The sequence below is a fragment of the Rattus norvegicus genome, chromosome 10 (assembly GCF_036323735.1).
Source record: "Rattus norvegicus strain BN/NHsdMcwi chromosome 10, GRCr8, whole genome shotgun sequence".
NCBI lineage: Eukaryota > Metazoa > Chordata > Mammalia > Rodentia > Muridae > Rattus > Rattus norvegicus.
The window spans coordinates 53159151-53186497 of NC_086028.1; the positions used below are offsets into that span (position 1 = coordinate 53159151).

The 27347-nt window shown below is 44.9% G+C and overlaps 1 protein-coding gene across 12 annotated transcripts in view; it reads left to right on the forward strand.

Moving 5' to 3' along the window:
* Positions 1-27347, forward strand: part of Stx8 (syntaxin 8) — a 239341-nt gene that overhangs the window by 4579 nt on the left and 207415 nt on the right. For 6 of the 12 annotated variants that reach the window (XM_063269743.1, XM_017597495.3, XM_063269744.1 and 3 more), the window contains exons 3-4: positions 668-762; positions 11799-11909. The exons of 3 other annotated variants lie outside the window; for them this stretch is intronic. In XM_063269743.1, coding sequence (XP_063125813.1) covers positions 668-762; positions 11799-11909 — 206 coding nt within the window. Of the gene's footprint in view, positions 1-667; positions 763-11798; positions 11910-13967; positions 15399-27347 lie in introns of those variants that run through there. 3 more of the 12 variants (XM_063269748.1, XM_063269745.1, XM_063269749.1) reach the window with 3 other exon arrangements.

Here is a 27347-nt window from a genome sequence, read left to right on the forward strand (position 1 = left end):
TAATATTCCTCTGATTTCATCCAAGTCCAATCTGTTTTCATTTAAATGGGCCTTTTCTTCTTCACATTTCCAAATGTCAGAGTAGGACTCTCCCCACCCCTTCTTCATCTTTAGAGTCACAAACAGACATGTCCTCTGGGTTTTTAGGATGATTGGAGAAAATCCTCACAGTTGTAGAAGAAGAGCCGTGCGTGGTTAGCATTCCTTTCATGGAAAAAGAACACGTATTCTCCAGTGTTCACATGGGCTATAAATACACCAGAGTGTTCACAGACCAGTCAGGATGGTAATGGGACTTGACACCTTGTCATCTGAAGCATGGTTGAGGGAACCAGGGAGCTTTGCTGTTGGGCAAGGACTGGGGGAACACAGTTTCCTGCATGGTCCCAGGGTGGGTAAAATACAGCGGGTAGGAGAATTCCAGCCGAGTGTGAATGCAAGCTGACAGTTTCCACTCAATGTCTGTGTTCCCGTGTGGACCAGGTTGCCATGGGCAGGTGCACTATGGGGACAAGCTCCAGGTGGGTGGCTAGACCATGATGCCATTGAGACCTTTACAACCCTGAGAGTGTCCTCACGAGGCTAAGCCTCCCTCCCAGGTCTGTTTAACTTGGCAGATGCTACACCTCAGGTCCGGTGGACTCAGGCTGTGTCCTTCTCTTTGCAGCTTACCCTGACAATCAGAACTTTGTTGAAGAATCTGAAGGTAAAGATCGACCTCTTGAAGGACTTACTTCTAAGAGCTGTGTCGACGCGCCAGATGTATCCATGTAAACAAACCCACCCTTTTCTGGAGTGGGAGGAAAAGCAATCTTAAGACAGGAAGGAATCTGGGCCATCCAGATTTTTCCACAGCTCAAGGAGGACGTGGTTTCCACACTGTTGCTGTAATCGTACATTCTGTCTTAAGCGCTCACTGTGTGACAGTGACCTAACTAAGGAATAAATCCGTTTCGGCGTAGACTCACAGGCAGGAAAGCTACCACTTTCTGTCAGGGCTTCGTAGAGTCACATACTGCTCTCTGTCGCTGCCTTGAGGATGGCTAGATGCTTCTCCAACCACAGGACTTCCTTGACAGTTCTGAGCAGTGGTTCCCTGCTCGACTTTGCAGAGCATTTTCCCCCCTTTTCTCAGTAGACCAAGCATTAATAGCCAAACCTCTGCCCTCACATCTATGAGCTCAGATAAAGACATACTCTGGTATACCCAGTTTTGCGGAGCTGCTGGGGGTGGAATCAGGGCTCTGTGCGTGCTAGCCACATGCTCCCACAATCGAGCAATCTCTGAGCCGTGGGATGTCTTCTACTTCCCTGCTTCCTGGCCTATAGCATCCGTTTTGCTTTGTAAAGCTTCAGCTGTAGACTGGTGGGGTGTGACTTGCCCATTTCATTCTTTCAGGGACACAGGTAAATGTCCCTAGCCTGGGAGCTTTGCGGGTAACGAGTGTGTTGGGACTTGATTAAGGCAAGCTGGGTCATCTGAACCTCCCGTGAGTTATCAAATACTTAAGCTCTGTTTTGAGCTGGGTGGTTGTACACATCTGTAATCCCAGCACTGAAGAGTGAGGCAAGATAGAGCATTAAAAGCTAGCCTGGGCTACATAGTAAGTTTGCGGCTAGGCTAGGCTTTATGATGAGGCACCCTACCCCACCCCATCCTGCCTCAAAACAAACATTTTAAAAAGAAATTCACAATGTAACCTGCTACCTAAACTAATTCTTTTTTTTTTTTTTTTTTTGGTCTTTTTTTCGGAGCTGGGGACTAAACTAATTCTTGAAACCCAGTTTATATTGAAGTGAAAACTGATCCCATGGTTGTATCTCTTAAAATTGGCTCTAATTCAGGCCAAAGATCTGACTTTTGGTAGCAGAAGAAACCATATGTCCTGGCTTTAAATGTGGGGAAATGTAGGAATACCGCTCTTTTGACAAAACGATTGAAGGTGTTTCAAAAGTACATCTTCTCCTAAAGGAGCCCTTTTATGTTAGCAGGATGGTTGGCATGACTTAGTTGCATGGTTTTCCATATGTTTAATTATTAATCTGCTGAGGTTTCAAATAAAAGTCTCATTTTAGTAAACAATGGGGGCCTTCTTTCAAACAGAATTGAAATATTCTGGCATGTAATTTTACCCCCTGACTGGTATCATTTGGGACTGCCCTGTTAGTCTGTTACATAAAGAGCTTTTATTTCACCCCAATCAACAGGTCTTAATCCCTAGACCTTGAGTGGTTTCCCTTGGGTGGGACTGAGTCCTTTTCTTTCAGAGGTCAGTGCTGGGAAGTTGCATGCGTACTTAAGGCCCAGGACTCATTTTAGTGTAACCAGTAGCATATCGTCAGAATGGTAGCTAAATACTGTCTCATGGCTGTTAGTGTGTGTTTGCTAACTTCTAGTAAGATAGTAATTGTAATATATATATATATATATATATATATATATATATATATATATATATGCTAACTGTATAGGAAAAGAGACATACATAATTCAAGAACTCTATTTCCTGTTCATAGCCCCTGCTAGAGAGTAAAGACAGAGTACTAAGTGTGTAATAATTGGCTTCATTTCTGTGAACACTTTTAGTCTGACCATCTGTTATAATGGACTTTTGGTTTTATTTTGATCTCAGAATGACTTCCCAGACGACTGTGTTAAGCGCTATGCAACACATACACATACACTGGTCTCATTATTTAAAGCATCGATTCTCAATCTGTGGGTCTGATATCCTGCATATCAGATATTTACATTATGATTCATAATAGTAGCAAAATTACAGTTATGAGGTGTCAATGAAATAATTTTATGGGCAGGCGGAGGTCACCACATGAGGAACTGTTATTAAAGGGTTGCAGCATTAGGAAGGTTGAGAACCACTGATTTAAGACATTAGCGGGGGCTGGGGATTTAGCTCAGTGGTAGAGCGCTTACCTAGGAAGCACAAGGCTCTGGGTTCGGTCCCCAGCTCTGAAAAAAAAGAACCAAAAAAAAAAAAAAGACATTAGCCAAGCTTGAAGGGATATGAATATGGATGATTTTGTATTTCCTGGCGGGTGCAGGAGGACCTCAACTGGATTATAAAAGCTTTGTAAAATAATTTTTTTTCTTCTTTCCTTCAAATAGTTGAGTTTTGCTGGTAGAGGTGAAATTCATACCATACACCACATGGGGGCGCTCCTAAACCTGTTTTCAGGGAAGCCGTTTTTTCCTAGTGTGGAAAGGAGGTGGTGAATTCAATAATAGATACAACCTCTTTTGTTAGCTTGTTTGATGCTAGCGATTGAACCCAGAGTCCTGGACATGCTAAGCACGTGTTCTACAGCTCCAGCCCCAGGTAGCTTCTTCTAGTCTCCCTTTTCTCCACCATCCTTCCTCTTAAACATTTTTAATAATTCAGGTTTTCCTCCAGATTTCAGCCACTTGAGATGGAAGCTCATCGGTGCTTGTTGCTTCATATGTTTGGTCTTGGTGGTTTCTTTTCTTCTTTATAAAAAAAGGTGACTTGGCCAGATCAACCTTGGCACCTTGTGTTACAGAAATAGGTGGAGAGATCCTAACACCACAGCAGGGAGTTTTACAGAGAGAGAATCCTGGATATGCCAGTAACTTTCCCAGGACCCTCCAGCTAGGGATACAAGAGTCAGATTCAAGCACATGACTATCCGGCTCCAAGTCCACTGTTAAAGCTGAGTTCTCCTTACTGCATGTTGCTGTCACACAGATCCTCAAGGACCTCCTCAGTCACTGAAGGTTTAAGTAGCGGTCCCTGTGGCCTGTTACTTATACCTTATGACATCATGATCTTTCGTTTAAAAAATGGCCATAAATCACCGATAGAATGGCTCTTTAAAAATCATTTTAATTTTATTTGTATGCTGTGTTTGTGTGTATGTGTCCTTGTGCGCACAGTACCTGAGAAAGCCAGAAAGGGTGTTGGATCCCTCGGAGCTGGAGTTACAGGCAGTTGTGAGCTGTCCAGTGTGGGTGGACTGTTTCCTGTACGAACACAGCCAATGCTCATAACCATTAAGCTGTCTCTCCAGCCCAGACAGGGCAACTTTTAATTACCGTTCTAGGGAGCAGTTCATGTTGAATGACTGTGTAATTCTTCCTGGCCTGGAGCTTGCTACATAGAGCAGGCTATCCTGGGACTCAGAGGCCCGCCTGCCTCTGCCTGCCTGGGTGTTGAGATTAAGGTGAACACCACCACACCCCGCACTGGGTGACCTTTTAAACGGGAATATTCGATCAGCACATTTCTTTGCTATGCTGCGTAACTGAGAATTGATGGTCCTTTCCTGAACATGTTTATGTCCCCCTATCTTCGTGAGGTTGTCCAAAAACTACTAGGAGGTACCAGACAGATAAGTTTTTTTTTCTAGACAGCTAGATTCATGAGCATAGACATGAGATACCACATTCTTTCCTGAAAAGTTGCTTTGTTGTTTTCCAAAGGAACACAGTGTGCTTTGACTCCATTAGCTTGTAATTAATTAATAAGACAGTCCTGCAGCCAGGGTGCTCAAATCTGCTGGATACATTTCTAAAATAGTTCATTAATGTCTTTGATACAGGGTCTCATCCTGTATCCCAGGCTAGCCTCAAACGATAGGCAATCCGTAAGTGCTGGATTATGGATTGTGAGCCACCGTGCACAGAAAGCACTCGCTTCTATTTCTAGCTTTTCTATGATAGTAATTTTAGTACCTCACTGTGTTGAAGAATATACTGTGCTGTGGGAGGCTTCATGTGGAATTTCACGTAGTACTAAAAATATTCTCAGCTGGCTTTCCATGGGCCTCCTCCTTTGTTAACTTTTCAAACCTTTACCCTTTGTGAGTGTAAGCTGGTTCTGTGGAGGGCTTCCTGATGTGGGTCCTGGGAACTGAACTCAGATCCTCTGGAAGAGCAGCAAGTGCTCTGGACTGCTGAGCCAACTCTCCAGCCCCAGTCTTTACTTTTCTTAAAAAAAAAAAAAGAGGAAACAATTCCTTTCAAAAGTATTCAGTATCAAAAGGCATTTTGGTGCCTTCAGAGAGGGCCTGTATAGATAGGTGTTTTTTTTTTTTTTTTTTTTAGACTCTTTTAATGGTCCTCACCTTTGTGTTTTAGGAACAGTGGTGGGAAGGTGTGATAACCACTGTGGGGTGAGTGGAATGGCTGCAGCAGTGGGGAGATGTGGAGGTCCTAGAAGCATCATCGCTGGGGCTGCAGTTGAGATGAAATTCTCCAACACTGACTCTCTTTGACAGAGTTTTCAGTGGCATCTGGGAACGTGGGGGAAAAAAGACACGGGAGTTCTGTTTGCTATTGGTTTTTGTCTTTGAACCTCTAATCCATACACAGCCAAGTGTAGCTGCTTGCCCATGTCCCTGGCTTGGAAGTCTGGCACCCTGGTGCTGTGGGATCAATTCGGACTTGGGGACCACACAGGGTTGAGGGTGAAGGGCAACCCTATCACTGGAGGCCAGTGAGTTCAGCCTTCCCTGGTTGGAGTTGCATTATCTACGAGGTGGAACTAATCCTGTTTTGGGAAATTGGAGAAGCATTTTTGAAGTGCCACAGGGGATGGGCCCCTCCCATCAATTGAGATAGTCACCAGGCTGTGGAAGGGGCTCAGCAAGTAAAGGAACGTGCCACCAAGCTTGATGGCCTGAGCCTGACCCTGGGACACATAGTGGAAGAGGAGAACTGGCTCCTATAAGTTCCTCTGCCTTCCACACTAGTTGTACAACACACACACAAACAATGAAGTGTGAAAATAAGGTACTTATCAGTAGTAACCAGGCCAGCCTAACCTAGTGCCTTACTGAATTTGATAGTTTAACGGATCCAGACGAAGGGCTACAGAGATGGCTCAGTGGTGAAGAGCACTTGTTGCACTTGCAGAGGACCTGGGTTAGTTCCCAGCACCCACGTGGCGGATCCAGTTCCAGGGACCTAGTGCCTTCTGACCTCCAAGGGCACCAGGCATACATGTGCTGCACACATGCAGGCGAAACAGTTCATACACATAAAATAAATATAAAAAATTTTTATACAGTACACCATGAAAACCTCTTAGTGACTCACATCTTAAGTTGTCTTATCAGACTTCTCTGTTAAGGCATGGAACCTCAGAGGTTTCCTTCTCCAGTGGAGCTCGGTTCACGAGATAAAGACTACAGTCTTAATTTTTTTTAAATTACATTTTAACTTTGTGTGTGTATGTATGGAGGATGGAAGTCTCTCCTTCCACCCCGAGGGTCGCAGTGATTAAAATTACATTCCCATGCTCTGCGGCAGGCACTTTTAACAACTGAGCCATCTTGCCAACCCCCAGTGGTTGCCAAAAACATTAAGTCCTGTGAAAATACCTTCTAACAGCTTTTTCTGCGTTTGTTGAGCTTCCTGAAGGATTGCCAGTAGGCACAATGCTCTGTTGGGTGCAGCAAAGAAGCTGGGCTTTGGTACATGGGTAGTAGGAATCGTCACAGAGGATCAGACCTCACATTTCCACGACTTCGCCAGGTTACACAAAAATATCAGTGGTGCTAGTGGCAAAGTGCCAATTAGTGATGACTTCCTCCTGTTCCTCTGTTCTCTGACTTTGTTATTCACCAAATTAGTGGGAGAGGAGACTCCTGGCACCAGCCCTCGACTGGGTCCTCTGTTCTTCTTACCTTCCTTAGCCTTAGGCACAGCTTGTCTGTCTCCAGCTATGTCCACATACACGTGTCCACATACATGCAGCGTAGATCACAGATGGCACAGTTATGCGGTTTCCTATCACTTCCCCTTCATCCATCTCCTTGGGGAGGTCTCTTGTTTCAATGTGTTAATATAATATAAATGAAATATAAAACAAGGCGGGGTGGCTAATTGTGTAGTTTTCTGAGTTTAGCAGGAGTCTCTAGGGATACCGAATTATCGAAAATACATGGGACCAGAAGTATTTCAGATCTAGGAATGTTTATATGTCCACGATGAGACATTTCCAACGGGGGCTCATGTGGAAGCATAAAACGTGTGTTTACATGTAGCCCAGAGTTAAGTTTATAGACTATTTAAAATAATTTGTGCACAAATCAAAGTTTCATGTTATAAAATCTTCCACCTATGGCGTCATGAGCTCAAAAGCTCACGTCTCAGAGCACTTGAGAGTTTGGACTTGGGGTTAGAGATGCTCCTGCTGTACTGGTAGTGTCTTCAACAGTGGTAGGAGGCAGTGAGCCGTGCTGGCTGCCTTGGGGTGGAGAAAGTCCTGGTGTTTCGTGTCCAGCAAACACACAGGAGGAAGCTCCCTGGCACAGAGTAGAAAGAGCTGGGCTTTAGCCTCTACAGCTGATTCATGCTGGTTCCTGCCAGAGAAACAATGAGAAATGGACTAGGGGGTCCAAACCCCTCTAGGCCAGGCATCTTCAGTCACTCATCTGCAGACCCAGTCACCCGCTCCTGCTGCCCCTCACATTGGTCCCAAGTGCTGGCTCCTTCTAGGCATTACTTCAAACCTGTAACTTGCATTTAAAGGTTTTTTTTAGCATAAAAATTTTTCTACTAATATGTTTCTTTTTTTTTTTTTTAACCAGGAACTTCCTTTTCTCCCACAATGACATCCTGTCCTATCTCATTCTTCATCACAAACAACGTTTGTGGGTTTCTCTCGAGTTGGGGTTTCTCATCCCAGACTTTCCTAGATAGGAAATACTTAGTATGTACATACGTACATACAAATAAATATGAAGTTCTTCAGGTACTAAAGGGACCACTTTGTAGTTCTCAGATCTTTTGTTTCCTTTTGGCACATACACCTTGGTCGTGCACATGCACACAGTAATGAATGAACATTATTTATTAATTCTTACACCTCGAGTTGCCACTTCTCTTCCCTTATGGGCACTTTTTTACAGACTTCTGAAGTATTTTCTACATGCACGCATGCATGTGCGCACGCACACACACGCACACACGCACACACACACACACGTGCAGACAGACTTCTGCCCGATCTTTGAGAACGTCGCTGTCCACTGGTTAGCTTGTGGCTGCAGCTCTCCTCCCTCCATTTCGCTTGAGCACCGCGTTTTAGAGCTTATTCCATGTAAAAATGATCCCAGTGTGCCCTTGTATATACCCAGAATTGTCCGTCACCACCACCATCGCTTCTTAAGTGGCTTTCTCTTTGACCTAACGTCGCTTCATTGCATCGATGCCTTAGTTCCTTATTGGTGGATATTCAGGATGCTTCCAGAATCTGCTGAAATAATTTTGCAGTGAACTTCTGTGCTCTCAAGTTGCTGCATTTGCACATACGAGTGGATCTGTTGGGAATGATGACGTTTTGTTAGGCTCATAGAAGGCAGCCTGGCAGTCGGTTAAGCCCATTGACATTCCCCTCAGGAGGGTAGGCAAGTGCCAGCTTCTCAAGTCCTTTCCAGACTTCTTGCCAGCTTTCCAATCTGATAGGTAAAGGAGGGGTTTTGGAATCTCTCCTTTTACTCACTCTCGGCATCTGTCTCCCACCAGAGGCTTTGGTGCCCTCTTGCTTTGTTGTGTCGTGGCCTTTGCCTACTTTTTGTTGTTAGAAGTTTTATTTTGCAGAGGCTTCAAGAACTTTTATATAATTGGACTGGGGAGATGGCTCAGTGGACAGAGTGCTTCCTTTGCAAGCTTGGGGATTTGAGTTCGGACCCCCAGCCGCCGTCACATAAAAGCCTGGCACAGTCTAGTCAGTCAGTGGTCTCTGAGTTCTGTGTGAGGCCCTGTCTCAAAAGGGAAGTGGGAAACAGTAGAGGATAGAGGAGGACACCTGGTCTCCCTGTGTGCATGAACTGTTCATACAGGTGCATAACACATCTGCATACACACACTCTGACCCGGCACACACACACACACACACACACACACACACACACACACACACACACGCACACGCGAATGTGCACACACAAACACACACACCGTACCCTGTGTTTTATACAGTCTCGTCTTCTAGGTTTTTAATCTACTATCTGTAGATTTTCATCCCTTCCTAGAAAGATTTTTTTCATTCAAGATTATTAAAACATCCTATGCATTCTCCTAATAATAGTGATACAATTTTGTCTTTTAATGTTTTAAGTTCCAGGGCCATTTGGATTTTTATATAATTTTAACCCTGGAGTTTTGTTCAGCGAGTGTCCAGTGTATGTTTGCTTGGGAGGCTGATTAATAAGACCTCTACAGAACGTCAGGTCTGCACAGTAGGCGGGCAGAACATGTAGGGAAGGCTAGCTGATACTGGGACATAACTAACAGCCCCACAACGTAGAGTTTCCGTTTGGCCTTGTTCTGTGTAATTCTTTTCACAGCTTCTGTTTTCTCCCTGCCCCATCACCAAGGAACACTGCTTAAATCGAATAAGAGCTCTCTGCTTTATTGGCAGTTTATCATTAATTTGAAAGACATAGATAGATACTTGTTCTTGGTTGGCACTGATCAGAAGATGAATATTTGGCCTTTTTATTAAAGAATAATAAGAATAAGAATAAGAATATGTGGGGTTCTGTTTCTTAGTTACAGTTGCAACACCATGGTTTCCAAGCTGGGGTGCTTGGTAACTGCTGTCAGCAGGAGATGGAAAAGTGATGGGGGTGACTGGACCCAGGGACATGTGGCATGCTGGAATGTTGAGAGAAGCCATTTATTGTTATTATTTTTTAATATGTAGAGTAACTATGGTGCAAAGACTCAGGCTTAGGAGATTTATGATTTTTCTAATAACTCTGTTATTGAGGGAAACTTTTTTTTTTTTTTGCCGGGGTTTGTTTACTGTTCCTACTAGCTAGCCAACACTTCTCTGTACAAAATTAACAGCAGAACTCGTAGATCCCTGAGCCGTGGATTTCCCTCCCAGGCAGTAGTGATGCTAATCCTAGGTTCTGCTGAGTTCTCAGAAACTTTGGGGCCTGAACACAATGTTTTATGACCCCTTTAGACTTATGTATTTGTGAATGTACACACTCATCCTGTGGTGTGCATGTGGCAGATTGAGGCCTCGAGGGAGTCAGTTCTCTTCTACCATACGGGTTCTGGGACTCAAACTGAGGTCCTCAGGCTTGGTGGCAAGCACCTTCCTTGCTAAACCATTTCGCCAGCCCCTTATGATCTGTTTTTTTACAAAGAAAAGGATCTGTAACCCGAAGCAGCCATCTTTCATGCTTACTGTTGTTGCCAGAACTGGTATTAGTGGCCAGCCCTGCTTCTCATTGCCAGCCTTCAGATCTGATGAAACCGCCATTCGGTAAAAAAAAAAAAAAAAATCAAAGCCAGATACCCCTTGTTTGTTTTTCTTTTTCTATTTGATGTCAGACACAAGATTTTTTTCTTAAATCTGTTTGTTTACTTCCCATGTCCTGTCCTTGATGGAGTTTTCTTCAACATTTCTTTTACTGTTTTGAGTGTGTGTGAACATGTGGTTATACACACACAGATGTGGAGACTGGAGGTCCATGTGCAGCATCTTCCTCAGTCTCTTCACACTTCATTCTTTTGAGAGAGGTCTCTTGGTGAAACCCAAGTTCATGGATTTGGGCTGGCAGAGAGTTGCCTGGGGTCTGCCAGTCTCCATTCCCCCTTCCCACCAGTTCTGCGGCTTCAGGTGAACCCTGCCAGGTCTGCTTCCCAGAGCTGTCCCGAATCCAAACTCAAGGCCTCAGGCTTGCAGGGCGGCAGCTCACTCACTGTGCCCCTCTTCAGCTCTGTTCCGGTGAACCCACAGAACTTAACATCTATTGTTTTGTTTCAAGAAAGCTAGTGCGTACACTCAGGGAGGTGATCGGGAGTGGGAGACCAGCTTGGGCTACATAGTAAACTGGGTCTCAGAAAGACAAACAAAAAAGGAACTTTGGGTTTAAGGACTGAGGGTGTGGCTTGGCAGTAAATCCAATGGCTCTGGAGATAAGTCCTAGTACCACAAAACCTACGGAAAGATGTAAGTGTTCTGGAGTTCCATATAAAGAAACAGCCATGACTGGTGATCACCTCAGTCAGTAACACCTGTCCTGCAGGCCTGAAGCTCTGAGGAGGATTCCAGGAGTCAATGGAAGGGTGAAAAAGGAGAGAACAGACCCCACAAAGTTGTCCTCTGACCTTTACATGCACTGTGACATGAACCCCTCTCCCCACCCCCCCCACACCAACAATAAAGAAGCATCTGTCTCGACAGGTGAAGCTCTGCCTTTAGGTTCCAAGTCTGCCACATTTACTAGAATAACATGTCGACTTGTTTGTGGTTTCCCACAAAGATCTATAGTACTTCTAACTACTGAGCTGACAGAAACATCTTTCACAGCACATTGATGCACAAAAACAACTTTCACGAAGCTTCCATCTGAACTATTACGTTCACGGGAGACACCTCCCCCTTTCCAAACCTTAGGCTTTGTGGGAAGGGTGTTTTGAGTTTGTTTTTGCACTGCTAGGAGTCATCCCGGCCCTATCTTAGGGCATTGATAAGTTAGCAGACACCCTTGAAAGCTAACACCTGAAGCTTAAGCCTAAGGCTCCAGCTTGCCCTTGTAGACTGTTCACTGGCAAAAGAAATAGACAGGCAAACCAGCTTTTACGTGGTATACTCTTTAGTGATAGGACTCTAATAGTGATCTCTGTCAGTGTCTGCATTATCCATTTGCAGTGGTACAGTCAGGGTCATTTACCTGAAGGATTCTGGGTAGCAGTAGGTGGAGCCTGTAATGGCTGCAGGTGACTTGGGTTAATAAAGCCTTAGGGAAATGAGCTAAGCCACCCACTGTTGGACCTTAACAACTGACCACAGAACACAACTGGAGGGGGATCGAAGACAGAACCTTCTGGATGATCTTGTCACCCGAGAGAGACTGCTCCTGGCATCGTTTAAGAATGAGGGTTCCGAGCCGGATTTGATCAGGTACGATGCTTTCATTTACAGGGACACCCAGGCCCCTGAGGACTCAGGCGCCGTCACGACAGGAGGAAACGAGTTCAGAAGAGAAGCTACTCTCCTCTTCAGAGCTCTAGCAGTGAGTTTCTATTCTGTACAAAGTCTGCTTGTTTATAGCATCTGATTGTATTTTCCTTCTGCCTTTAGTTTTCATTAATTCCCCGGATTTCATAAGCCTGGTGTGTTCAGCTTAAGCTCTTGTTAGGTGGGGCATACTCATGGAGAATACAGCTCGAAGTTTTCTTTTGCCTTCTTTGAGTTTTCTGCCTGGTAAACTCCTGAAGTTGGCCTATTGAAAATTGTGTCCTGGTGAGGCTAGGACAAAGCCATAGAGGGAGGGGCTTCCTTGTCGGCTTTCTTCCCCAGGTTCTTTGCCAGCCTGTGATGGGCAGTGCATATAGCTAACAGCTGCCCTGAACACAGCCTCCATTGCTGGGGCTAATGAAGGATAAATTGTTACACCTTTAGCATCGGCCTCTCCCCGATTCTGGACCTTAAGTTCATGGTTGGGAATATCACAGAAGCAAACAAGTTCAGAAGAGAGACTGCTCTCCTCTCCAGGGCTCTGGCACTGAGTGACGCATCCATCCTGGAGCTCACAGGAATCAGCTTTCTGCTTAGTTCTGAGGGATTTTGTAGTGTCCCAAGGGCTGCTGCCACGCCCCACTTCAAACGTTCACTCCGAGTTGGGGTGGGTGGCTTCAGGCGGTTGTCATAAGCCAGAGGCTTGCACACCACTGTCCTAGGGCGAGCCGGAGGGAAAGCAGCAGTTCACTCCTGTCGGTTCGATGGTTCTCTGGCACACTTGAGTCAAGGCATCAGGAAGAATTTACAAAATATACAAAGCTAGGCGAAATTAAGTCATTTTTGTGAAGGATGAAAGCTGAGGTTAATGAACAAGAGGGTGTGTCTGGGCGAGGTTTTAAAATGCAGGCAGAAGCTTGTGGGGCAAACTTAACTGAGACTCCTTAGTGCTCTCTGGCACTGTTCACTGTGGCACTAGACACAAGGGATGGAGTGAGAGGCTGCTGATCCAGATTGGTGAGCCAGGGCAGGTCAGCAGAGGAATCCGATGAGAAGAAATGACATCTTCCAGTAAGAGCCTTCACTGTAGGGAAGAGAAGGAAATAATAGCTCAGATGTAGTTGCCCACTCCTGTAACCTTGGCTCTTGTGAGACCAAGGATTGCTTGGATACATAGGCCAGCCTGGGTCACAGTGAGACACTGTGTCAGAGGAAGGAGGAAGGGGGAGGAGGAGGAGAGTGGCACATACTCTGTTTGCTTTCTAGACACCAGACACTGCTAACTCAGCTGCTCTTTACAGCATCGCCTTTCAGAAGGACGCAGGAGGGTAGTCAGTTCTAAAGTCAGCCTGCTGGAAAGGTTGGGTTCCGTGTGTGTGTGTGTGTGTGTGTGTGTGTGTGTGTGTGTGTGTGTGTGTGTGTGTGTGTATGCACATGAGTACAGGTGCCTTTAGAAGCCAGAGGAATCGGAGGCAGTTGGACTTGAAGCTTGAAGTTAGTGATGGTTTAAGTCACTGAATGGATGCTAGGAACCAAATGGGTCCTCTGTAAGAGCAGCATAGGATCACAGTCACCAAGCCATCTGTCTAGTCCCTAGAGATCAAATTGTAACTTTTCCATAATAGAGAGGGCTGGACCAGGCAGCTTACTAGTCCCTCACTCATCTGGGGTTCTATCCATTGATTTAAAACTGGGCCATGTTTTGCCCATTTTTTTTGTTATTATTAGAACCAGATGAGGTGATTGCCTTTATGAGCTTTGTCATCTCTGGAGTGTTGGGTCTCCACTGGGTTAGGGGAAGCTCAAGCTGCTGCCAGGTGTGAGGACCTTCTGTCTCACCGTCACATGCTCTACTCCTCAAGTGACCCGGCCTCCTTGGCCAGTCTTTTCCATGTGCTGCCCCTGGCACTACCCACCCTCCCAGCTGTCCCCTCCCAGGCCCCAGTGTGCTGCCTGTTGCCTTGTTCATTACTAGACAGTCTTCTGTTAGGTCTAGCTATCAGACCAACGTTGACTAGTAGCTTACCTTCTATGTCTATTTTAATCAAAGCATCCTCAGATCCTAGGATTTAAACCAAAGCAAATGACTGGATGGGAGAATTTTAGGAAACCTGGCAGGTTCAGAGCAAAGACAGACTTGGTTTGGGCCAGAGGCTGAGGACCTTCCATTCTGTCACTAAGACTGTGTGTTAAGGTTGACCCACCTGGACCCAAAGCAGCTACATATCAGTCTGTTGGTAAGTGGTTGGGATGACTTGTGCTGATCAGAATAAACTGAAGTAACGGTACATGAATTCTGGATGTCGCATTGTATAAGGTCACTGGCCGAACTTACCCGTATTTCCCCAAGATAGAGAGCCCAAGGCAGTGCATGCACACACATGAACACACACAGCTTGTCCTTCAGTAAGCTGCCAGAGAAGTTGTGTTTAAAAAGTATGTACGCACTGCCAAGGAGAGGGCTGAGGAGAGGGGCCCATTTCCCAGAGCATGACTCCTGCCTTGTGTAAGAAATCAGTGGGCCAAATAGGAATCAGCCACAACGGAAACATAAAGAAGGAGAATGGTAGTGGATTATTAGGTGAATTCCTCAGTTTCTTAGCAAATCGTTGTGGGACTGGGGTTGGTTAGTGCCATTGTGCCCATCCTAACAGGAATATGTCTGTGTGTGCCTGTACAAGAAGTACAAGTCCCATAGACAGTCTAGGAAAGCCCAGCTAGTAAGGAGATGCATACTAGAGAGAAGCCACTCCAAAATGGGGTCATGAGAGTGCACCCCCAGGGTGGCCTTGCTCTAACTAGGCAGGGAGATGGCACCATTGCTGATGCAGAAACCTTAAGGGTACCTAGTGAGCGAAGGGATGCTGAGCCTGAAATTTCTTGCTTCTGCTTGCGTTGCGAAGCCAGTGTCCCTCATTCTCAGAAACCTCCCGTACCTTTCCTCCAATCTCTTCTCTCAGACAGAGCTTATTAGGGAGAGAAGCATCTTGGCAAACGTCAGTTTGGATTAACACTTCCTTTAAGCAGACATTAACGAGCTGATCCCATAATTGAATGTGTAGCCCTCATGTGACAGAGTCTTCATTTCACCTCGCAGATCACCCGTCATTATTCTAGAGCAGTAAGCCCGGGACCAAATAAGCAATGGTTGGCTAATTTAGGTATTTGGGCAGTTGTTAAAGAAGCCTCTGTGCAACAGTGTCCCTCGGAGCACGATAAGCAGTAACACAGCTGCTGACTTGAAAGCCGGCTGCCCTTTGCATTCAGAGCCTTGCCGAGCCTCGCAATTAGCTGGAGCTTTGTGAAGAGGGAGAGGAATGACTGCATACTCCACTGCGCTGTGACGGTCTCTGAGATTAACTCTGCTGTCGTGGGTGGCTAACCGGCTAAGCTTAACTCCACATCGCTAACCACACAGAGGATTATGGGAAGGCAAGTTATTTGGAGTTTGTGTTGGTAGTTTTATGTCAGGAAAGGGATGCTAGCAAAATGGCAGCTTGCTAGAATCAAAAGGTGGTGATAACGAAATGTCACATTTTCTAGGAATAGAATGACTTTAATTTTAGACACACTTTTCTCCTGTTCTACTGAAAACATAGACTATACAGTATGTATTTTATATCACTGTGTGGGCAGCCCAAGTATGCATGAGAAAAATTACATTAAATCTTACATTAAAAATATAACCTCTCAAAATGAATAAGTTAAAAAAATTAAATTAAAAAAAAGCATATAAAACTTCTCTTGCAGGGTATGATGGCCCATGCCTGTAGACCCAGCTAGGGGGCTGAGGCTGGAGGATTGCTGGAGTTTAGTAGGAGTTCTGGGCTGAGTATGTTATGCCAACCAGGTGTCTGCACCAAGTCTGGCATCACTATGGTGATCTCCTGGTAGTGGGGCCCATTCATTAAGTTGCCCAAGGAGTAAATCAGCCCAGTTTGGAAGAATATACCCTCTCTCATTTTAAATCATGGAATGTCTTATATTAGTTTAATGGTTTATTAAAAGGATTTGCACTCAACAGTACATAGGTTTCTTAAAGAATAATTCATTTATGCTTGATGTTAACACAAGACCACTCTTCTAGTAGATAAGGAATATACACTTAATTTCATTAGCTGGCTTAGTATGCAAACTGATATTTACCCCTTTAATTAATTATACCCAGAAATACGGTAACCCCTAGCTTTTCTGAAAGGATGTGCTGACATCAGTGAAGCTTTATTTTTATTTAAATAAGTAGGTAAGAAAGGCAGCTAGAAACCCTGCAGTTCCCCGGCAGTGTAATAAATGTGGATACAGATGCAAGAATGCTGTGATAAAGCTCACGGCGCCTAGCGTGTGTGCCCGTCGCCATCCCTGCCTCTCAGGATGTGGCAGCCTGAAGCCAGCACTAAGAGAGAGCGCTTGCTCTTTGTAGGGTGTAGTCCCTGAAACACCCATACGGTGACATGACACACACCATGGCAGGAAACAGTGAACTCAGCAGAAGAGTGAGCGCATCGTCCTCTTATCAGTGTGAGCCTGTTTAGCTAGTGAGATCACAGGAGCCAGCACTCATCATTTGCCTTTTTTTAAATGTATTTTTTGCCTCTTGATGGAGATCTGAAGTATCCTGATGACAGGGATCAAAGGCTACACAACGCTTAAAGAGTTTCTCCTGAATGAACACCTCTCTACTTCCTCTGTGTCTGCATCTCCCCAAAGACCTATCCTAGAGCTGGGTACACTTGAACACAGCAAGTTTTCGTTGATTGGAAGCCACTCTAAGACGTGATCGGCTACTTGGGGAACTAAAAGCTGGGACTGTCAGGTGTGTTTAATCGAAAGCTTTCTCAGCGACTCAGAGGTCCAGGTTGGCTCGTCCCGGGGCTGTGCTATTGTAACACAAGGCCATGTATCATGTGGATGGAGCAGAGAGAGGTGTGGAGCACTATTCCTTCTTAGACGATTTGGCCTGCAACTATCTTACCCTCTGCCCATTGGCTGGAGATGGTCACGTGGCTCCAAACTTCCTGTGCAGGAAGCTGGGGCTACGATATCGAACTGGGGCAGGGGAGGCATGTACTCTGGGCTCCCTGGTTATTTTGAGTAATTTGATAGGTAAGCATGTAGCCCTGCTGCTTTTCTAGTCAGCAGTCGGGAGAGAGAGCACAGCATCAGACTTCAGGATATGGAACCACTCGAGCTAAGCATCACGGAACAGGCATGGAAACCGGCACTTGGACCAGCGCACAGAAGAGAGGATCCACAGAAGAGAGGATCCGAAGCAAAGCCACACAGCTGCAGCCACACTGCAGAATAGACAGCCTCTTTGACGAATGGTGCTGGGGAAACTGGATACCCACATTTTACAGGCTGAAACTCGATGCCTGACTCTCACCCTGTACAAAAATCAGTTTACAAATGGAGCAAAAATGGTGTAAGACCCCAAACTAGAGATATCTAGAAGTACACATTTCAAGATATGGGCGTAGACAGGATTTTCTAAATAGGACTAACAGCTCAAGGGATAATATAATTTGACAAGGGTGGAATGCATCAAAATAGGAGGCTCATGGTGGCTGAGAATGTGGATTAGAGTCTGAAGTCCTGGGTTCAGTTTCTAGCACCCAAGTAAAGGAAAAGAAATGGCTCCCAAACAGGGAAGGAGGCCGATGGTGCAGCCCACAAAATGGCAGAGAGTCTAGCAGCTTTTCTATTGACAGACATGTGAACATGAAAGAACCAACAGACCTGTTAAGGCCAGATGAACTGGTCTGACACTTTTGAAAAGTATGACGGATCAGCAAGGTCACAGAGAGTCCAGAGCTCTACATCCTCAGCCGTCAGGGATGTAACTCAAATTACTAAGGTTCTGTCTCACCCTAATGGCTGCCATCTGGAAAACAAACAGTAACAAACACTGGGAGGAGTGGGAGTAACTCCTGGCAGAAGCTGTTGTGGAAATCATTATAGAATGCCTCAAAAAAAATTATTATAGAGTGCCTTAAAAAAAATCATTATAGAGTGCCTAAAAAAATCACTATAGAGTGCCTCAAAAGAACAAAAAACAAACAAACAAACAAACAAACAAACAAACCGTAGCTCTAGTATATGACCCAGCAGCACCGTTCTTTAGGAATATACCCAGAGGAACCATCATACACTAGATGCTTGCATACCTAAGTTTAACCCAGCATCATGCATGATGGCTGTGTTTGGGAATGAGCCTAGGTGGTGATGATGAGTAGAACATATATCTAAATGCTATAAGCCGTAAGAAGAATGATTAGGCTGTTTGTAAGATCACGCGTTTGCATGTGAGTTCAGGTGCCCACAGAGGGCATGAGTTTGGTTCACCATGCAGTTAGGATTGACTCTCTCAGCCACAGGGAACAGATAATCCTACCAAATCTACTTAAAGCATTCTCCTGAAGGAGGCCCCACGATAGAACACTGGCTAACTGAGCTGCCTGGTGCTGCTGTCCGTTATCCTCTGCTCCTCTGCCTTCCGCTCAGCCCGAAGCCTCTCATGGTTTCCAGATGGATGCAGCAGCTATTAAGCTGCACTGGGGGCAGAGCAATAGGAGAGGAAGAAGATACTTACCATGAGTAAAATATCCCTGTGGCTAGGAAATCTAAAAAGCATTTACCAGGATTCAGGGAAAGTCCTCTCGTTTTGACCCTCACTCCTACAAAGTAATTAATGTTTTTTTGCCCATATCCTTCTAGAAGTTTTTGAAACTTAATAGCAATAAACAGGAGTATATTCTCTTATAGTCCACCATCTTTCATACATACCTTATTATTATATATCTTAGAGATTTTTCCCATTCAGATTTGTAGTTGATATTTTAGTATTAAGTTACTAGTATTAAATTAATATTAAATTAGTATTAAATTAGATATTGGTATTTAATATATTTCATCTTGTACACATACCATAATTAATTCAACTAATTAATAACTATATGTTGTGTCTTTTTCTCAGTCTTTCTGTTACAAAAGTTCAATAGTTTCTACCACAAAAATTCAGTACTGGTCTGGGATATGTGAGACTGTCTCCCTCCAGCCCCTGCAAATACAGAGCAGATGATCTGAAATGTAGGTGACTTCTTAGGTGTCAAAATGTCTCTCTGAAGAAAATCTCAGGAGTGGTGGCTGGGTCTGAGAGCATATGCATTGGAAATTCTGATGGCATTTGGAAACTGTCACCCACTGACTCGGAGCCAGTCAGACCTGTGTCAGCAGTTCCTGCACCTGTTTGCCTGCGCGCTTAGCTTCCCCAAGGAGAGTTTTGTCGTATGCAATCGGAGTAGAGATGCATGCACTTACTCCATGTACTTACAGAGACCCAAGGTCTAAAGAAACATGGCTCTCCACTCCCCCAACCCCAGACAGGGTCTCTCTCTGTAGCCCTGGCTGTCCTGGAACTCACTCTGTAGACCAGGCTGACCCGGAACTCAGAGATCTGCCTGTCTCTGCCTCCCGAGTATTGGGATTGTGGCTTTTAGTATTCAAAAACATCTGGGCTGCCAAGATGGTGGCTCAGAGGATAAAGTGCTTGCTACACAAGCCTGACAAGCTGAGTTTGATCCTGGAACCCACCAAAAAGTAGACGAAAGGAATGAACTGACTCTCCCGAGGTTCCTCTGATTACACCATTATGTACACACAGTATCAGTAGTAATAATAATAGTAATTTTAAACAATTGTAATGTTAAGTATCTGACTGAGAATGTGAACCCCACTCTTCTCTAATTTGGCCTTTGTAGTTTTGTGTATGACTTCAGCTTTTCAAGATAGAGGTGCTGGCTTTGTCACGTGACACATTCCTGTGGGCCACCTCTGCACCTTTATGTGTGTCTGTCAGCTCTACAGTCTATAGGCCAGTGCTTCTAGTGTATGCTGACTGTCCAGGAACGTGCTCTGTGCACCAAGCTGGCCTCAGACTCAGCAGTTGCCTCTCTCTGCCTCCCAAGTGCTGGGATGAAAGGCAAGCTTGTGCCTTCTTTCTTAATCTTGCTGTTGCTGTGTCAATGCTCGCCTTTTTGCACACAGGCTTTTGATACCTGATATCTGCTCTTAACACTATACCCACTTCTTAATTCTGCTTTTAATAGATTTTCTGTTGATTCTTACATTTTTCTAGTTATTTTTGTATGTTTGTGTGTGTGTGTGTGTGTGTGTGTGTGTGTGTGTGTGTGTGTATGTGTGTAGTGTGTAGGCCAGAGGTCAGTGTTGTATATAATCGTTTTCCAACTTATATGTGGAGGCAGGGTCTCTCACTAAACCCAGGGCTTGCCAATTTGGTTAGCCTGGTTATTCAACTTGTTCCAGAGATCCCCCTGTCTCCACCTCCTGAGTGCTGGGAGTATAAGTGAATCCCTGCTTGTCTGGTATTTACGTGGGTGCTGGGGACCTGAACCTCAGGCTGCATGACCAGTTCTTTCCCCATGGAGCCATCGCCTCACTTCTCAGTTTTCATTTTTAAAAAATTAGTTATTTTATGTGTATGTGCCTGCATGAATTTATGTGCATCATGTATGTACAGGGGCCAAGGAGGCCAGACACAGGCGGTTGTGAGATGCCTAATATGCATGTTGGGAACTGAACTCAGGTCCTCTGCAAGAGCAGTAAGTGCTCTTGACCACTGAGCCATCTCTCCAGCTCAGTTTTTACTATTTTTAAGAGTAACGAACCACTTCCTAGGAGCTTCACAATTAGCTTTGGCTTAAAACTGAAATAGAGTAGCCTGTGTCACATGACCCAATAAGACCAGAAGCCAAGAAGTCTCTAAATTGCCACGATTGGCTTGGTTAGCCAAGCTAGTTATTGTTCTGAACTGAAAACGAGGGCAGTCCTGTTCTCCATGGGGCAGAGCCTTGACCAGAGTTGATGTTCTGAAAATGGGAAGAGATGGGGGTGCAGAGTGAGCAGACGGTGGGGGCCTCTCCGCTTTCTTCCCTAGCTCCCTTGACGCAGCTCTCCTCAGGGTGACAATGCTTGAAGAGCCAGAGACACATCCCCAATCCTTTGACCAAAGGAAGGACTTTCATTTCCTGCTGCTTCTGTCCTAGAGAAATAAATAAATAAATAAAGCTCACTGGCCTTTGGGTTATTTTATTCATGCTAAACTACATTTGCTAGATCATTGCTTTTAACCCCTCTCCCTCCCAGTTTTGTCTTTTTTAAGAAGCTGGGCTATTTCCACTTTCCACTTCTTCCTCAAGAGACGATGAGTTGCAATACAACCCAGCTCTAATGCACATACACTTACATGTGTGAACCCTACCACATGTAACATGCATGTACACGCAAGCATACACATGTGCATAACATGTGCACATACATACGTGCAGAAGCACAGTCACATTCACACACACACACATACACACACACTTTCATGTGCTGCTTTCTTCTGTAGTCATGATCTCATGCGTTCTGTGTTAATTCTTGTTTACTTGTTTTTAAGAAGTAGTAGCTTCTGGCTTTGTCTTCAGAAGCTGGAGAACTGTAACCAGTTAGTTTGGTGTGTGGACTGATAGTGTGGCAGCCAGAAGGAGGATTTGAAAAGGGGAGGGGCTTAAGAAATCTGGCACCTCCTTTGTACTGGTTCATCTGTTTTGCTTTTGTTTCAGGACAAGGTACCATGTAGTGCAGCTGGCCTTGTACTCACTCTGCAGCCAGAGAATGGTCTTGGGGCTTCTGATCCTCCTGCCTCTGTCCTCTGTCGTTCCAAGTGATGGAATGACAGTTGTGTGCAGCCATGCCTATTGTACTCTCTGCTTTGTATGTCTTGGCAAGCACTCGGCCAGTTAAGCTATAACTGCTGCCCCTGATACACCTGCTTTTGTTCTGTAGTAACTAGTGGTCTGAGACGAGTCACGCGGTGTACATAGTGAACTGTTTTGTTATTTGGGGTTGGGCCTTGGGGATCATGTTCAGGGCCTTGCAAAAAGTGCACTGTGCCACTGAGCTATTGCTCAAGGGAGTGACCATGTTTTCTTGGGGGGAAAAATTGCATTTGTCTTATGACAAAGTTATTCTTAGGACTCAGAGTTCTCCCTTTGAACCAAAGGCCTCGTGTATGCCAGGCAAATACTTCCCCACTGAGCCACATCTTTATTAACCGATTTGGCTGAGATTATTAAGCCAAAATTTTGACACTTTGGGATATTGCAGTGACTTATGGTAATTTAATAGAGTATTTTTTTGAAAAATATTTAAAAATATATACTATTGCTTATATGTTTACATCAGTATAATTTTTATGTTTCCATATGTTATAGATTAATGGTAAAATCTTAAAGTACTACGTTAAGCAACAAAAAGTCCAACTGTGGAAAGAACTATCAATGACAACAAAGGTTCTCTCAGCTCTAACATGCACTTTCCCATTTCTTCCTGGTGGCAGCCATCTTGGACAGTTGCCTGTGTGTCCTTCTGGAGAGATTTTGCATGTGTGTGGCTGCACACATGCCTCTAGGCTCCTGTCTCTAACCTCTATTTCTTCACACAGATGTGTAATTTACACTCTTAACTGTGTGTGTGATCCTTTTTTGTTAGCAGCATGCCTTGGAGAGTATTAAGCAAAGTTTAAACTCGCTCTTGAACATTATGCAGCTGACTCTGAACGTGGCAGAGGGGCTGTCGGAAGCGTCTAGGGTCTGCATGCACTTCCCAGACCGGTTATTGCTTGGAGGGTTCTCTGTAGTCTTTACTCTGGATTAGCATTTTTCCCTAATAGTCCAGTTGGCTTCTGAACGAAGGCTATCTATAAGGAGAACCTCTCTATTTGGATGCAAATAATTCATTGCTTAATCAAACAATGAAACTGAAGACCTTGAACTTTGAGGGACTGTTATTTGTTGCAGCTCTAGGCCATTGATCTAGTCGTGATGTATCTATTATTACCAGGGGGATAAGAGAGCCCTCTGTTGGGAAGCACCAGACTGGGCTTTCCAGGCTAAGCAGCAGCAGCAACCACAATACACAATGGTAAGAATGTGAAGTTGGTCTTCATTATATTAACCAAAAATAACTGAGCGGGCTGCGTAGCTTAGCACCAGGGGTCCTGCCTGTCACTCACAGGGCTCTGAATTAACCCTCTACCTGCCCTGCAGCAATGTTTATTAAAATAATGTCACATTGGGGCTTGCGAGGTGGCTCAGAGGTCAAGAGCACTGACTGCTCTTCCAGAGGTCCTGACTTCAACTCTCAGCACCCACATGGCAGCTCACAATTGTCTGTAACTCCAGGGCCAGAGGATCTGAACTGACCCCCTTCTGACTCTATAGGCACTGGGCTCACATATTCATGTAGGCATCTCTCTCTCTCTCTCTCTCTCTCTCTCTCTCTCTCTCTCTCTCTCTCTCTAACATGAAATACATGGGCATAAACCTAATGAGAACTTCACACCGAATGCCATGAAACATCACTTAGAGAAACCCAGAGATTTAGAGCACCCAGCGTGGTTAAGATATCAGCTTCCTTTAGACTGGGTTGTAGATCCAGAGCAAACCCACTTACAGTCCCCATCTGAATTCTGGCTTTTGTGTTGTCACTCGATAATCTAGCTCCCACCACAGTTTATATGGCAGTGTGAAGAACCGAGCAGTACCAAGGCAGCGTGGACGAGAAGGCGCAGCAGCACAGCATCTGGGCTGAGGCCGCAGCGTGATGTTGCCCAGGGATAGGCAAGTGAACCAGGAGAACAAAATAGGGCATCTAGGACCAGTCCACACACTCTGGTCACAGAAGTGGCATAATGGGCGTAGCATTAGGTCAACTGATGTCCACACAGGGAAGAAGGGAGTCTCGCTGCCTCTGCTGTCACCATTCCAAGGGACCCATGGACCTAAACGTGAAAGGTCACAAGCATATTTAGTAGAAAACCCAAGGTCTTCACAACTGTGGTTATAGGCAAAGATTTCTTAAGTCCTCCAAATCTCTAAACACAAAGGAAATACATGGAGAAATGGACTTCATCAAAACCTGTCTTCCAAAGAATACCAACACTTAAGACAAATGAGTGGAAATCAATATCTTCAGGGTGTTCATCTGATATAGGAAGTATATCAACCATAAGTAGAGAGCCTCGAAGGCAGATGACATCAGAAAGACAATAGCAGAGGACTGAACCCTGCGCTTCACAAAGGAGATGGCATGTGGTGAACGTATGCAAAGGTGTTAGCTTTAGTCGGTCGTCAGGAAAGTCAGACTGTCACCATGATGTTCTACCACCATCCCTACCAGAGCAAGCAGCTCGCCTACCTTGTTGGGCAAGCCAGATGTTCCTAGGACTTGCTGGAATTCTCATAGACTACTGGTGGGACTGCGTAAGCACGGTCTCTTTAGAAACTGCACACCCACTCAAATGGGACTGTCCCACGGACACAGAAAGAATGTTTATAGCAGGGCTGTTCTTAAAAGTTCCTGTTGGAAACAGCCCAGTGAACTCTGTAGAGTAATGGTATATTCAGACATTGATATTACACAGCAAATGCAGATGAACAGTCTACAGGTGCACACCACACTGTGGATGGCTCGCACAAGCATGCTGAGTGACATAAGCCAGACATAGGAGTTACACATGTATGCTGCCATTCCTATAAAGGTGAAATTTATGGTGTCATGAATCATGAAAGTAAGTGGTTCCTTTTGGAAGAGGAAGTGAGCGGAATGCAACAGACGGGCTTCTGGGCCAGAGAGACTGCTCATCGAGTAAGAGCGCTTGCCATGCCTGCCTGACGACCTAAGATTGATCCTCGGAACCGGTGTAAAAAGCCAGATGTGGTGTTGCATGTCTGTAATCTCAGGACTCAAGTACCACGGGATGGGAGGTGGAGGTGGGAGAATCTCCTGGAAGCTTGCAGGCCAGCCAGCCTGGAGTGCTCTGTGCAACGTCAGAAGTGAGAGATCCCACTCTAACAAGATGGAGGGGAGCTGACTGCTGGGAGCTGCGCTCTGACCCACACGCAGTTCAGTGTGTACTGCCCCCCCCCCACACACACTCCCACTCAGCACTTACGTAAGGAATTTGGATGCTACTGTTCCTGCCTTGGTAGCAGTTAACTGAGGGTATTCACTGCAGCATCTTTGACCTGTATGCTTGTGGCCTTTCATTTTATATGTTCCGCTTGAATTAAATGTGTGTATAAATACACAAACACACACGCAGAGTCACATACATAAACCTTAACACACATGTATATATGTAAGCAGAAAAGCTATGTCCTGAGGACACCACAAGGTGGGGATGTAAGTCAGCAGAAGAGGAAATACATCCAACGTCTCTTGGCTGGGTAACCATGGACACATTCCTTCCCTGAGATCAAGGAGAGAATGTGGAAATTAATTGTGCTTTTCCCTAAATGCTAGAAAAGGATTCCCACTGCAGCCCAGTTCTCCCTTTAGCCTTGTCTGTGTGGATTGCAAACCTGCCTGTCATTTTCATGCCTCCCTTCATGGGCTCCAGACTTCTCTGCCCAGCCTGGTCTGCCCCCCCCACCCCCTGCTCTTCCTTCCTTTTTAAAAACGTAGAAAACTTTTTCATCCATTGCTTTTCCCCTTGGAAAAATTGGCACACACCCTTGTCTGTTTCCCCCTACTTTTCCTGCTCCTCCTCTCGCCCCTCATTTTTCTCTCTCCCTTGCTCCTCTGTGTTCCTCTTTGACATCTTTCCAAAGTCTCAAGTAGCCCAGGCTGCTCTTCACAACCACAGAGAACCTTGAACCCCTCATCTGCCTGCCTCTTTCTCCCAAGTGGTGGGTTACACATGCTTGTTGCTAGGCCTGGTTCTTTTGCTCTGTTCCTGATTTTAAAACAAGAGAGATGGTTTCAATGTGTCTTTCCAATAGTTTCCACATAGGTTGCCACCTAACGTTTTAAAATGTATTTCTTAGATGATATATCAGACTTCAAATTTTGCATGTTAATGGGATGCCATGTAATATTTTATAGGCCTTTGTTTCCTGTCTCTTTTCTCTCTTTCCTTCCTTCCCCTTTTATTTTGGGGGGAGTTCAGTGGGGCTCTCGCTATATACCCCAGACTGAGCTGGAACTCGATCCTCCTGCCTCTCCCTCATCTGTGCTGAGATTATAGGAGGATTACCGTGTTTGGCTCTCTACTTGGACTTAAAATAATGATCCATGCTTACACTCATGTACAGCGCCAACACATATTGCCTTTCCTCTTCCCAACGCAAATGCCATGCTCCTAAAGTCACCAGTGTAATGTTGGCGTTTTCTTGATCATAGCTACTGCTATTTATACTTACAAGTATATTGCTTTGAATATATTTTTTCTGAAAACAGACTTGTATTATGTACATGTCTCTGTAATTTACATTTTTTTATTTAAGTTTGGGCATTCCTCCAAATCAATGGGTTTAGCACATTCTTTGCACTAGCGAGTACTTTGCCGTTATAAATATGCAGTCATTCTTATAACCACTGTCCATAACGTCGTTGGATTGTTTTTGTTGTTTTTTCTTCTTCTAATTATATACATGGCTAAGGCCAAGTCCGTGGGCACCGTGGCCTCTGTTCCTGTAGGAGAGGCCCCAGGATATGTGTGTTGGAAACGTAAAGAACTGCCGAGTATATTTCTTAAAAGCTGTGTGGCTTGCCCGCAGGATGTGGGAGGGCTTGTTTCCCAACCTGCTAGCCATCAGTGGGTGTCTGAGAACTCGGTAGGCTTTGTTAATCTATGGATGGAAAAAAGAGTCTGTTTTGCATTTCAGTACTTGGTATTATAACAGCACAGTGATGACTTCGGGCATGGAAAATAAAGATCTCTACAGCGGCACGTATCAATTTTAAATTACAAAAGTCATTTGGGAATTGAAAAGGAGAGAAATTTCCAGTCTATCAACAAGGAGGAGGAAGAAAGAAGAGTTTCTGTGCACACTATGTTTTAGCTCATTGTCTTTTTTTTTTTTTTTAATACGTTGACTACTTTCCAAGTTTTGCTCTTTTTCTTCTATATGTGTATGCACATATGGCAGCCATGGGTTGACTGGTGGCTTCCTCAGCTATGGTCCACCTTATTTTTTGAGGCAGGGTCTCTCACTGAACCTGGATCTCAGTGGTTCTGTTAGAATGACTGTCCAGCAAGCCCAGGGAGCCTCCTGCCTAAGCTCCCCCCGCTTCCTGGAAGTTACAGGCATGCGCCGCAATACCCTGTGGTTTTATGTTTTCGGTTTTTGTTTGTCTTAACATGGATGCTAGGGATTGAAGATCCGAGTGTTTGTGTGGCAAATACTTTACCAACCAGAGCCATCTCCCCAGTCCCCCAAGCTCAACTTTTAAATAAGTAGAAGTTAAGAAATTAAAATGTAGGTAGGAAGGTAGGCAGGTAACAGGTTAGGTAGGTAGGTAGATTAGGTAGGTAGG